Source organism: Spermophilus citellus, assembly GCF_964194105.1.
Source record: "Spermophilus citellus genome assembly, chromosome: X".
Classification (NCBI taxonomy): Eukaryota; Metazoa; Chordata; class Mammalia; order Rodentia; family Sciuridae; genus Spermophilus; species Spermophilus citellus.
In genome coordinates, this window is record NC_138190.1 from 69,604,650 (window position 1) to 69,617,135 (window position 12,486).

Here is a 12,486-nt window from a genome sequence, read left to right on the forward strand (position 1 = left end):
GAAAGAGAGAAAGAGGAGAGTGTGGGCAAGACTCTTAGGAACAGTATCACTGAAGTAGCTGCCAGGAGTATGAGGTGGGGGCAGAAATCTAGAACAACTGGGAGACAATGTCTTAAGATGAAAGAAGTGAAATAGAGTGGCTAAGGTTTCCATTAAGGCTAGAGATCAAGTGATCAGAGATGTAAATGTGGTTTGGAAAAGACTTACATTAATATAAGATATCAATGATCAGCCATGGGCTTCCCTGTTCCCCAATTAAGTTTGTCAGAGGAACCCTGCTAGGCTAGAGGAGTGTGATTTCAAGTACTCTCCTAATATCCCTGTTGAGTCTATGTTTTGGATGGTCTTTGGAGATCTTTGGAGATGTGTCCCCAACCTCTCAGGGGAAAAAAAATTCAATTTTCCTAACAGGCTCAAATAAAAGCTTTTTTTTTTTTTTTTTTTTTTTTTGGATACTGGGGATTGACCACTGAGCTACATCCATAGCCCTGTTTTGTATTTTATCTAGAGAGAGGGTCTCATTGAGTGGCTTAGCAGTCTTGTTAAGTTGCTGAGGGTGGCTCTGAACTTGTGATCCTCCTATCTCTGCCTCCCCAGCAGCTGGGATTACAGGTGAGTGCCACCTCCCCGCTTCTAGTAAAAACTTTTGATAAAAAGGAGTTAAGTATAACAGAGCAAGCCTAGGACTGTCTTAAAGAACTTCACCACTGATTGGTCAGAAAGAAAAATAGCAGCTTGCAAAGGAGACTAAAGGAAATGGCCAGAGAAGTTATGACAATAAAGAGGAATGATGGAACACAGAAATCAATGTATGAAAGTATTTCAAGGAGAAAATAATCATGTGTATCAATATTTTGCTAACAGGCTACTAAAAGTAGCCATTAGTGACTTTGGAGGTAAATGGTAATCTTACCATCACAGATTGAAGTGGTTGGATATGAGATAAGAGTAATTTGTAAAAGGAGTAGGAAGAGGGGAATGGAGGGCTAAAGGCATTGCTCAGTAGAAGTGAGCAAGCTTATTGGCATGAGTGAGGAGGTCCCGGGTTCAATCCCCAACACTGGGGGAAAATGAAAATGGAAAAAAAAGTTATTTAAAGAAATCTGGCTATAAAGGAGGAAAAAAAAGTTAAGTGGGATCTAGAGAGGGATATTAACTCTAGAGAGGATTTTTTATAATACTGAAGAGATCATGAATGTTTAAATGTCAAAATACTCAGTGAAAGGGAAATGTTAAACAGAAGGGAAAACATGTTAGGCATGCAGAAATTCGTGAAGGGATCAGATACAAAGTACAATGAGAAGTGTAAAAGGAGGTGGGGAGAGGATTGGCATTAAGGTGAGCAAATGTGTAGATTTGCTGGATGTATGGGCACACACCTATAATCCAAGTGATTCAGGAAGTTGAGGCATGATAATCCCGAAGTTCAAAGCCAGCCTCAGCAATTTAGCAAGGATACCTAAGCAACTTAGCAAAACACTGTCTCAAAATAAAAAAACAAAAGGGCTGGGAATGTGCGTCAGGGTTTAAGCACCTCTGGGTTCAATTCCCAGCACCAAAAAAAAAAAAAAAGGAAAGAAAAAGGAAGAAGATGCAAATTTTATGTTCGGCAGTGAACAGACATAACACCTGCAAGGCACTTAGCATATTGCCTGGAATGTTAGTTTGTATCAGAAATGGTTACTCTAACCTGGCACAGTGGCACATGCCTATAATCCCAGTGACTCAGGAGGCTGAGGCAGGAGGATCCAAAATTCAAAGCCAGCCTCAGCAAATCAGTGAAGCCTTAAGCAACTTAACAAGTCCCTGTCTCTAAATAAAACACACAAAGAGCTGTGATGTGGCTTAGTGGTTAAGCACCCGTGGTTTTCAATCCCTGGTACCAAGAAAGAAAAGAAATGGTAATTGTGAGTCAAGTACAATGGCACACACTAATCCCAGCTACCTGGGAAACTGAGGCAGGAGGCTCACAAGTTAAGAGGCCAATGTGGGCAATTTAGCAAGTTCGGTGATTAGAGTGCACCTGGGATCAATCCCCAGTATGGAAGGAAGGGTAGATAACTATGGCTATTGGTTACAATTCATGTTGTACACCTCCTTGATAATTTCTTACAATTTAGGCTTTTTAAAAATACCTTTATTTTATTTTTATGTGGAGCTGAGAATTGAACCTAGTGCCTCAAGCATGCTAGGCAAGTGCTTGTGGGTGAGCCACAACCCCAGCCCCACATTTTAGGCTTTGGCTATATAAAATGAACTAGTACACTACTTATTAAAGCTGTACATTTTAAAGTTTATAAAGAGTTACTTGAACTTTTTGATTCTGCACCTCTGCTCACTTCAAGATTTCTGTATACTTGCTAGTCCCCTTATTTCAATAATAAGATAAAAACTATACATTATGTACAAGTACTGCACATTATGTACCTTTTTATAAAATCATTTGACCTCTGATTTCTAAAAAGAATCCACCAAATCCAACAAAATCAGAAAATCTTTTTTGCCAATTCCAATATGTCAACTCACCCTCAGAAAAATGACACTAAGAATAAACTGGGCTGGGGGGTGCTGGGGATGTGGCTCAAGCAGTAGCGCGCTCGCCTGGCATGCGTGCGGCCCGGGTTCAATCCTCAGCACCACATACAAACAAAGATGTTGTATCTGCCAAAAACTAAAATAAATATTAAAAATTTTCTCTCTCTCTCTCTCTCTCTCTTAAAAAAAAAGAATAAACTGGGCTGGGGCTGTAGCTCAGTGGTAGTACACTTGCCTGGCATGTGAGAGGCACTGAGTTCAATTCTCAGCACCACATATAAATCAATAATAAATAAAGGTCTATCAACAACTTAAAAAAATAAAAAAAAAAGAAACTGCTGCTGGGGTTACAAAGGACTTTGTAGGGTTCAGTTCAAAAGGAAAACCATATTTGTACTTCAAATGTATAGAAGAGATCCAAGAAGCCTCTTTACCTCTGATCAAACTTCTCTGTAATGTCATATCCATGCCCTTATATTCCTTAATCTTGCCTCAGCCTCCAAATTCTCATCCATGCTACGCTGTAGTTCCTCACTTTTGTTGCACATATCCATTCTCATCTGCTCCTACCCTTATCCCAATGAGATCCTTGTTCCTTGACAGAAAAAGATGCTATGAAAAGAACTTGAGATCATCTAAGATTTGGTGAGCTTTCCTGTTCAATATTTCTTGGACTCTGAATGTCCCAAATTCTTGACCACTCTATTAAGGAAATAAATCTGACTCAAGAGAGATTCAAAACACAGTTTGCATCTCTAAATAAGATCTCTATATGTTTTTTGTGGTATGGGGGATTGAACCCAGGGACACTATAACTGAGCTGTAGCCCCAGACTACCTCCCTTTTTTTAAAGATAATCTTGTTAAACTGCCAATGGCCTTGAACTTGCAAAACTTCTGCACTGGCCTCCTAGGCTCAGAGTCACATGCTATAATTCTAGTGACTCAGGAGGACAAGGCAGAAGGATTGCAAGATTAGGAGCAACTTGAGCAACTTAACAAGATCCTGTCTCTCAATTTTTTTTTTTTTTTTTTTTTTTAGATTGTAGCTTACTGGTAACTCATTTGTCTAGCACGCACAAGGCCCCTAGTTTCAATGCCTAGTATAGGAAAAAAAAAAAGGAAAAGAAAAGAAAGGAAGAAAAACCCTACATTTAAAAAGAAAAGGCTAGCTAGAGTTGTGGCTCAGCGGTAGAGCACTCACCTAGTGATGTGAGGCCCTGGGTTCGATCCTCAGCACCACATAAAAATAAAAAATAAAGGTACTGTGTTCAACTACAACTAAATAAACAAAATTAAAAAAGAAAAAAAGAAAAAGAAAAGGCCAACTTCTGTGTGTGCTTATTTGAATTCTTCTTTGAAAAGGTTTTAACATCTTACTGGTTCCCTCCTTAACAAATGGGTTAAATAAAATAATAAAATCTTTGACATGTTAAAAAAAAAAGACATACACAGTCCCCTCTCTTGGTATCAGCAGGGGATTAGGGGGATCCAGTTTAGTATACCTGCCCTTGTGTCCCTACATATATTAAAATCAGTGTATGCTCAAATACCTCATATAAAATATTCCTTTATCTTATATGGCATGGTATTTACATATAATAATTTTACATGGCATAGTATTTACATACAATCTATGCATGTCCTCCTATATACTTTCGTTGATCAGAGGTTGGTTGACTCCATGGGTGTAGAACCTGCAGATACAGATGGTTGACCATAATGCTTTTTCTTTCCCCTTCTTGGTACTAGGGATTTGATCCAGGGGTCCTTAACCACTGAGCTACATCCCCAGCCATTTTTATTGAGACAGGGTCTCACTAAATTACTGAGGCTGGCCTTGAACTTGTAATCCTCCTGCCTCCAATTCCTGAGTAATGGGGTTACCGGCCATTATGCCCCCTCCTTTTATTGGTACCAGGGATTGAACCCAGGGGCACACAATCATTTGAGGTACATCCCCAGTCCTTTTTTTATTTTTAGACAGGTTCTTACTAAGTTGCTTAGAACCTCACGTTGAACTTGAGATTCTTTGGCCTCAGCCTCCAGAGTCATTGGGATTTCAGGTGTGCTCCACTATCTTGGCATCATAATGCCTTTTTTTTGGGGGGGGGTGGTACTGGGTATTGAACTCAGGGACGCTCAACCACTGACCCACATCCCAGCCCTATTTTGTATTTTATTTAGAGACAGGGTCTCACTGAGTTGCTTAGTGCCTTGCTTTTGCTGAGGCTGGCTTTGAACTCAAAATCCTCCTGCTTCAGCCTCCCAAGCCTCTGGGATTACAGGCGTGCGCCCAGCCCCTTTCTTTTAAATCATGTTAAATAAAACTTTGACCTGGGGGCTGGGGTTGTAGCTCAGTGGTAGAGTGTTTGCCTAGCATGTGTGAGGCACTGGGTTTGATTTTCAGCACTGCATATAAGTAAATTAAATAAAGGTCCATCAACAACTAAAAAACAAAACAAAAAAAAAAGAAACTTTGACCTGGCTGCATGTGGTGGCACAAGCCTATAATTCCAGCAGCTTAGGAGGCTGAGGCAGGAGGATTGCAAATTTAAGGCCAACCTTAACAACTAAGGAAGGCTCTATGCAATTTTTATTTTGAGACCCGTCTCAAAATAAAAATTGATGTGGCTCAGTGGTTAAGCTCTCTGGGTTCAATCCTTAGTACCAAGGGGGGTGGGGAACTTGATCTATAATTTTAGTATCTTCTCAATCTAGCCACATTGCACTTTTTCTTCCTCTCCCTCAAATATATTTTTCTAATATATATTTGTAGGGCAAAAAACAGCCAAAGAACTATATTTGGTGAAAATCTTAAGGGAAATATTTACTTTTTACCCTATACATTTCTAGATTGAGGGTTTTTTTTCTGTTTTAAGTAACAATGTATTATTTTTGGAAATTACAATAAAACACACAAACACCTGTCCCAGTCTGCCTTTCCCTACTCTCACATACCCTTACCAATTTCTCATTCTCCAAATATCCATTCAAAATATATCTCTGAAACCTCACATTTATGATCAATGAATTCTGAAGTAGGGTGCCAAGATAATTAAATGAGGAAATAACTATAGTCTTCCTAATTGTTAACGGTGCTAGAACAACTGGACATCCACTACAAAAGGTTAATGTTGAATCCTTACCTCACACCAAATAAAATAGATCAAACAATTAAATGTAAAAATTAAAACTATAAAATTCTTAGAAGGAAATATGGGGGCAAATCTTCATGATCTTGTATTGGGTAATTGTTTCTTCAATATGACATCAAAAGCAAAAGCAATCTAAGAAAAATATGTAACTTTGGATTTCAAAAAACTGAACTTACATGTATCAATGGATAGCATAAATAAAGTAGAAAGACAACCCACAAAATGGGAGAGGATATTTATGAATCATTCCAGACAAGGGACTTGTCTCTAGAATAAAGAACACTTGCAACTCACAATAAAGACAATCCAATTAACAAATTGGTAAAGGATTTGAACAGTTATTTCTCCAAATAAGATATACAAATGGCCAATAAACACATGTAAAGCTACTCAACATCATCATTAAGGTAATGTGAACCAAAATCATAGATACCACTTCAGACCCACTAGTATGTTTATAGTAAAAAAGATAATAACAAGTGTTGGTGAGCATGTGGAACCCTCTTATGCTGCTGGTAGAAATGTGAAGTGGTACAACCTATTTAGAAACAGTATGGCTGTTCCTCAAAATTTTAACTATTTTTGTGGTGCTGGGGCAGGGTCTAAAACATGCTAGATAAACACTATCACTGAGCTACATCCATAGCACTAGGGATTGAACCCAAAGTTGCTTAAGTACTTAGCCACGTCCCCAGTCCTTTTTATTTTTTCAGGGTCTTGCTAAATTCCTGAGGCTGGCCTCAAAATTGCAATTCTCCTTCGTCAGCCTCCATCATCACTAGGATTAGAGGTGTGACCCACTGAGCCTGGTTTCAATTTTATTTTTGAGACTCAAAAGTTGCCTGGGCTGGCCTCAAATTTGTGGTCCTCTAAGCCTCCCAGTAACTGGGAATGTAGGCATGCACCGGGATGCTTGGCTCTTGTGTTAAAGTTTGGCTCAGATATACTCCAAGAGAAATGAAAACATGTTTACAGAATAACTTGTACACCAACGTTTACACTAGCATTACTTATAATATTCTAAAAGTGGGAACTACCTAAACATCCTTCAGCTGATGAACAGATAAATAAAATGTGATAAATCCACACAATGGAATACTTTTTGGACATAAAAAGGAATGAAATGCTGATATATGCCAATACATGGACAAACTTCAAAAGCATCATGCTAAGTTAAAGAACCAGTCACAAAAGACCAAATACTGTATGATTACATTCATGTGACATGTCCAGAATAAGTAAATCACACCAGAAAGTAAATTATTTGTTGCCTATTATTCTGCATTTGGGGAGAAATTGAGAATTACTATTTCTTTGAGGAGTAATACTAATGTCCTATAATTGTGGTTGTACATCTCTGTGAGTATACTAAAACTAACACTAAAATTTAGACTTTATACACATTTATTGTGTCGTCTATGAACTGTATCTCAATAAAACTTTAAGGATGGGGATGTAGCTCAGTGGTAGTACCTTTACCTAGCATGTCTTCATCCCCAGCACAACAAAACTGTACAAAATGTACTTCTGCCATGCAACCTACCCATTTTATTACAATCCACATTAACAATTCCATTCTTTCAATTCCTGTAAGCTCTTGAATATAACTACAAAAAAATTGGAAAAAAAAAAAGAAAAACGCATACTACATTATACAATTTAGCACTGTTACACTACCTGATAATGTTTATTATTATTTCCTATAGATCAGCCTTCATTTGTCAGATTGTAAATTTTCTTTGCTTATTTTTTTTAAAAGATCACATTTGTTAGCAGACTGATTTTTTTTAAAGAGAAAGTGAGAGAGGAGAGAGAGAGAGAGAGAGAGAGAGAGAGAGAATTTTTTAATATTTGGTTTTTTTTTTAGTTCTCGGCGGACACAACATCTTTGTTGGTATGTGGTGCTGAGGATCGAACCCGGGCCGCATGCATGCAAGGTGAGCGCGCTTCCGCTTGAGCCACATCCCCAGCCCCTTCTTTGCTTATTTTTTTTTTAGAGAGAGTGAAAGAGAGAGAGAGAGAGAGAGAGAATTTTTAATATTTATTATTTTTTAGTTCTCGGCGGACACAACATCTTTGTTGGTATGTGGTGCTGAGGATCGAACCCGGGCTGCACGCATGCCAGGCGAGCGCGCTACCGCTTGAGCCACATCCCCAGCCCTCTTTGCTTATTTTGATGAGTACTAGCAACTGAAACCAGGGCCTTGCACATGCTAGGCAAGCACTTTTAACCCTGAGCTACAGTTCCAGCACCAAACTATAATTTTCTGAATGTGTAAGTCTTCTATTTCTCAGATATCTCTGAACTACCCAATACATAACTGAGCATACAGGAAGTACTGAGTAAATATCTGATGGTTGTGAAAAATAGAATGAATGTGCACATGCTTGTTTTTACACACATGTATCGAACGCACAGAGAAGCTGTGGGAATAGATACGATCTTACATAGTGAGGTGAGAGAATGACACTATGTGAAACTGCAGAATACAAGATTTATTTAAGGGAAAAAACAGCATGTTTTGGACAGTTTTGTTCTCCCCATCTTCAGCCTCCTGCTGCTCAATGACACCAAATGTCAACCATATCTGGTCTCAGATTCTAAGGGAGTCACTGAGGTCCTAACTAGATACTCAACTTCTTGTGTCACTATTCCCCCATCGCTTCCTCTTCCTCCTCCTCTGTCCAGCTCAGATCATCATCTGAATCCTCAGATTCTTCCTCATCCATCTCTAATACAACCCCTGCCCTAGCCTTCTCAGCTAGTGCATCAGGGTGCTCCAGCTGGGCCCAGGATCCTGGGTCAGCCTTGACCAGGGAGATTTCAACCCGAGATGGCATCAAGGAGACAGAGCTCTGCTCCACGTTTATGACCTAAGAAGGAGGGAAAGATACAGAGGAACATAGAAAAAAGAGAGAATGAGGAAACCAAAAGGATTGGGGTAGAGTGGTGATTAATGAAGAAAGAAAAATGAAAAAGGGTGAGAGAGAGGAGAGAAACAGAAGAAGGGAAAAGGAAGGAGAGGGCAAGGAAAAAGAGAGGGAAAAGGAAATAGAGGGAAAAGAGAAGGAATGTGAAAGCAAATGAAGAGAAAATCTCCACTTTCCCACTACAACTCCTTCCCTCAGAATACCCTTTTTTCATTCCATCTGGTCCTTCTTTTACCCCATCTGCTTCCCCAACCTTTGTCCCCTTCTCTTCACTTACCCCCCAGAGCTTCATCTGTGCTTGGAACACACGGTTACCATCAAAGACAATGTGGATATGAAGCTGAGAGAAAAGAATTACAAGGGTAGTAACAATCAAAGAAGGGCAGAATAAGTCATTATCGCAGAGAATCAGGCCAGAGGTATGTATGCTATGACTCTGACCTAAAAGTTCTCTCTTCCTCTCAGGGAACTATGGAGCCTGTAAGTTAACTGCATACAGAATCTCTGCCTATAATAGTATAATATCACCCAATTCACCAGCCTCCTATCCTCCACCAGACCATTCCTCACCTCAGTTTGGCTGGCCTTCACCCAGTTGAATGCAGGAAGTGGAATCTGGCCATACACAGTCACCACTACTAAAGAATCTGTCTGGTGCCAATCATGACGGCAAGATGCTGGCAGCTAAAGAGAAGATGTGAATAGTAGATGGTAAAAATAAACTCTTAACCCAAAGGCCCAAGTGACGTTCTCGTGGGGTATGTGCAGCAGAGTCTCAGAAAGACTAACAATGCTTAATGAAGCAATGCATCTGAGTTATAGAGGGATAAGGATGTTTTTTCAATACTGGGGATCGAACCCAGGGCCTCTTAACATTCTAGACAAGCACTCTACCATGGAGTCATATCCTCAGCCCAGGAGCAGCATCTTATTTGGTCTGAATTAAAGGAAGAGAGTTTGGCCCTGAGGTACAAAAAGAGAGCTTATTTTGGTATTGGGTTTTATCTTTTTTAGTGTGTATGTGGTGCTGGGGGTTGAACCCAGGGCCTTATGCATGCAAGACAAGCACTCTACGAACTGCACTATATCCCCAGCCCTGGTATTGGGCTTTAATCAAGAGTTTAGGAAATCTGGGACTTGCTTACCTGCTTCCCCCAGTCATGTCTACCAACTCTGCATCCTGGCTGTGCCAAGAATGCCCCAAAATCCAGAGTCTGGATGCCACAACAGCTCCAAGACTTCATCCTGAGATAGAAAGATAATTCAACTAAATTTCCACACCAAGCTCCCAATGTTACCATCAATATTAGGAGAAACCCGTCTTATAGACCACCTAGGACCCTCCCTCACCCCTCATGGAATCGAGGTGCTCCTGGGTGGTAGGTACATGGAGTAGCATCACTCTCAGGGCCTTGGTAAACCTAACAAAGATAAAGGAGAATCAGGAACAGAATCAGGTCATTCTAAGGTTTACCCCACTCTGTCTCATGTTTATTCCCACCTATGCCTCTGGTATAGCATCTCTCATCCACATGCTAGCGCCCCCCAAAACTCTCACTCACAGCATCACATCCTGGGTTCTGGCAGCTGGAACCAGTCCGGATCAGACTACTATCAAGTCCTGGGCAAGAGAAACAGCCAGGAACCCATTAATTTCCCCAACCTTTGTGCCATTTCTGACAAATTCTACTTGGTGAAGTTTGACCTACTAAGATTCTACCTACCTGCCCCAGGTTCTTGGTCTAGTTCCTTTTGTTCCAATGCCATTTCCAAGGCTTGAGATACATTTAGTGGCAGTAACTTTGGAGGCAACTCTGACCTAGTGGTTATAGGCAGGTTATTTAGTTCTGAGCCATGAATCATGACTGCCAGCTCCAATACTCCCACACATGGAAATAGTCAAAGTCTACTGAAAAGCAGGCTTGGAGAAGTTGGTAGCACCTCATTTCCAATGTGCACACCCAAATCCCCAAACCCAGAGAAATCCTTAGGGCTGCTCTCATCCATCTACTTAGTTGCTCTAATTACATTTCTCTACAGAACTACACCAGTTCATCTTCCTCTTTATCTAATTCAGAACCTGAAGACTTTCTTCTGTTGCTCATATTAGTCTTACAAATTATTTTCTGCAGCCTCCTGGCTACCGATACCACTTCCTATTCTTGATGGTTTATCTTATAGCTATTTTCTAGAAAGAAAAAGAAATCAAGCCATTCTCAACAGTCTTCCTTGTGTTAAACTAAGTATATATTTGTAAGAGGAAGACAGCTATCCCTCATCCTTAGAGCAAAAGGACAACACAACAGAAATTTCCTCCAAGGCACAGAATATATACCATCCAACCTTGACACCTGACCCTTCTTATCTCTTTGATCCTTAGTTACCAAACCCAAATGACCGAGTAATTACTCCTAGAAAGCTACATGAATATAGGAAAAACCCAGGAGCCTTTACTTGGGCCTCTCTCTGAGCAAGGTCTCTTCTGACTTTGGAATTGTATTCAGAGGTCTTTGTTCCTGAAGTGAACTTGTAGCAGGGCCCTCAGGCTGAGGGGCCTCAGGAAGCTTCTCAGCACAATGCGGTCCCATAGTACAGCCCTAGTATAGATAAAGAGATAAAGATTAGAAATAGAGGGCTGGGGTTTTAGTTTAGTGGTACAGTGCTTGCCTTGCACACGAGGCACTGGGTTCAATCCTTAGCACCACATAAAAATAAATAAAATATATTGTGTCTGTCTATAGGAAATAAGGGATTTACCTTGATGTTTAAAAACTCTGAGAAATCTACAGTTCGCTTTCGGCAACAGGACCATCCCTGGTAATGAGAGACCCAGATCAGCTTTGATTCCTGGGTATACTTCCTTTGGGAAATGTTCTTGTTATCCCACCTCACCTACTGCTCACCTTTAGTGCATCATGGAAGATTGGGACCCCAGGGTGATAGCGACAGGAATCTACGGATACCAGTAGAAAGATCAAGATAGGAAAGATAACTATACCAAATTTCACTTGTCCCTTTCCTCTGGGTTTTCTTTTCTTGTAAAAGAATAAATCAGCAAAGGTTTAAGATCACTCAGCCCAATTAAATAGCCAGAAGTACATTATCCCCCGTGCTCCCAACAGTCTTACAGTAAACCATTCCCCTAATACCCAGAGAGCCCCCAGCCAGGTCAGGATTTACTCACCAGAGACGTTGGTATTGGGGTCAAACTGTTGCCCACAGCCTTTGTTATGGCAGAGCACAGACATGGAGGCTTTGGCAGAATAACTGAAAGGGTATTTCAAGGAGTCTGGCTGTCGTGTGGGGAACACCTCTTAGTCCGGAGGCTTTTAGCTGCCTGAAAGGGCCAGCTGTTTCTATCTTTAGTTCAGGAGGCGGACACCTCCTAACATGGGCAAGGGAACTTCAATTGGTCTCCCTAGCCAATAGGAAAGAGCACAGGAGCATTTTAGCTCTGAGGCTCAGGAAAAAAGGATCAGGCAAAGTAGTACTTGGAACTTGGGTGAGGTCAGCTAAGCACTGCTAAGACAGTTTTAGATGTTGCCAATTCCAAGCCTCTTACATACTAGCAGCTGCTCAGAAATATATACCAACTGAGACCCCACCCCATCTCAATGAGGGTTTCTTCCAGCCCATTTTCTTCCTCTTTTAAAGCAGCTACCCTGGCAACCACATTACTTATGTGTAGTGTTAACAGCTCTGATCATTTCTAACCATAATAGTATGCTTCTCACCCCATCTCCTCCCCATGTTTGTCTAGAATGATGATTATTAGTTCAATCAAAAGGGCCATAAAGGATTATCCTTACAGTCTACTGCTGAACTCCTGAGGGGAAATTCCCACCCCCCATCCCTCCCCTTCA

The 12,486-nt window shown here is 40.6% G+C and overlaps 1 protein-coding gene across 1 annotated transcript; it reads right to left on the minus strand.

Moving 5' to 3' along the window:
- Positions 1-8,173: 8,173 nt before the first annotated feature.
- ITGB1BP2 (integrin subunit beta 1 binding protein 2) lies at positions 8,174-11,966 on the minus strand. The gene is made up of 11 exons (XM_081277369.1): positions 11,808-11,966; positions 11,527-11,576; positions 11,381-11,437; positions 11,078-11,220; positions 10,348-10,442; positions 10,186-10,244; positions 9,974-10,044; positions 9,769-9,868; positions 9,194-9,307; positions 8,901-8,963; positions 8,174-8,566 (listed from the first exon to the last, which is right to left on the minus strand). Exons 1-11 carry the CDS (start codon positions 11,869-11,871, stop codon positions 8,342-8,344), a joined length of 1,041 nt encoding a protein of 346 aa, XP_081133495.1. The 5' UTR covers positions 11,872-11,966; the 3' UTR covers positions 8,174-8,341.
- Between the last annotated feature and the right edge of the window lie 520 nt (positions 11,967-12,486).

Coding starts and splice junctions, on each gene's coding strand:
- ITGB1BP2 (XM_081277369.1), bottom strand. CDS start 11,871: ATGTCTGTGCTCTGCCATAACAAAGGCTGTGGGCAACAGTTTGACCCC. Junction 10,443..11,077: donor TTGCTCAGAGAGAGGCCCAA/GTAAAGGCTCCT, acceptor TATAACCACTAG/GTCAGAGTTGCCTCCAAAGT. Junction 8,567..8,900: donor CACAGATGAAGCTCTGGGGG/GTAAGTGAAGAG, acceptor CCTCCTTCTTAG/GTCATAAACGTGGAGCAGAG.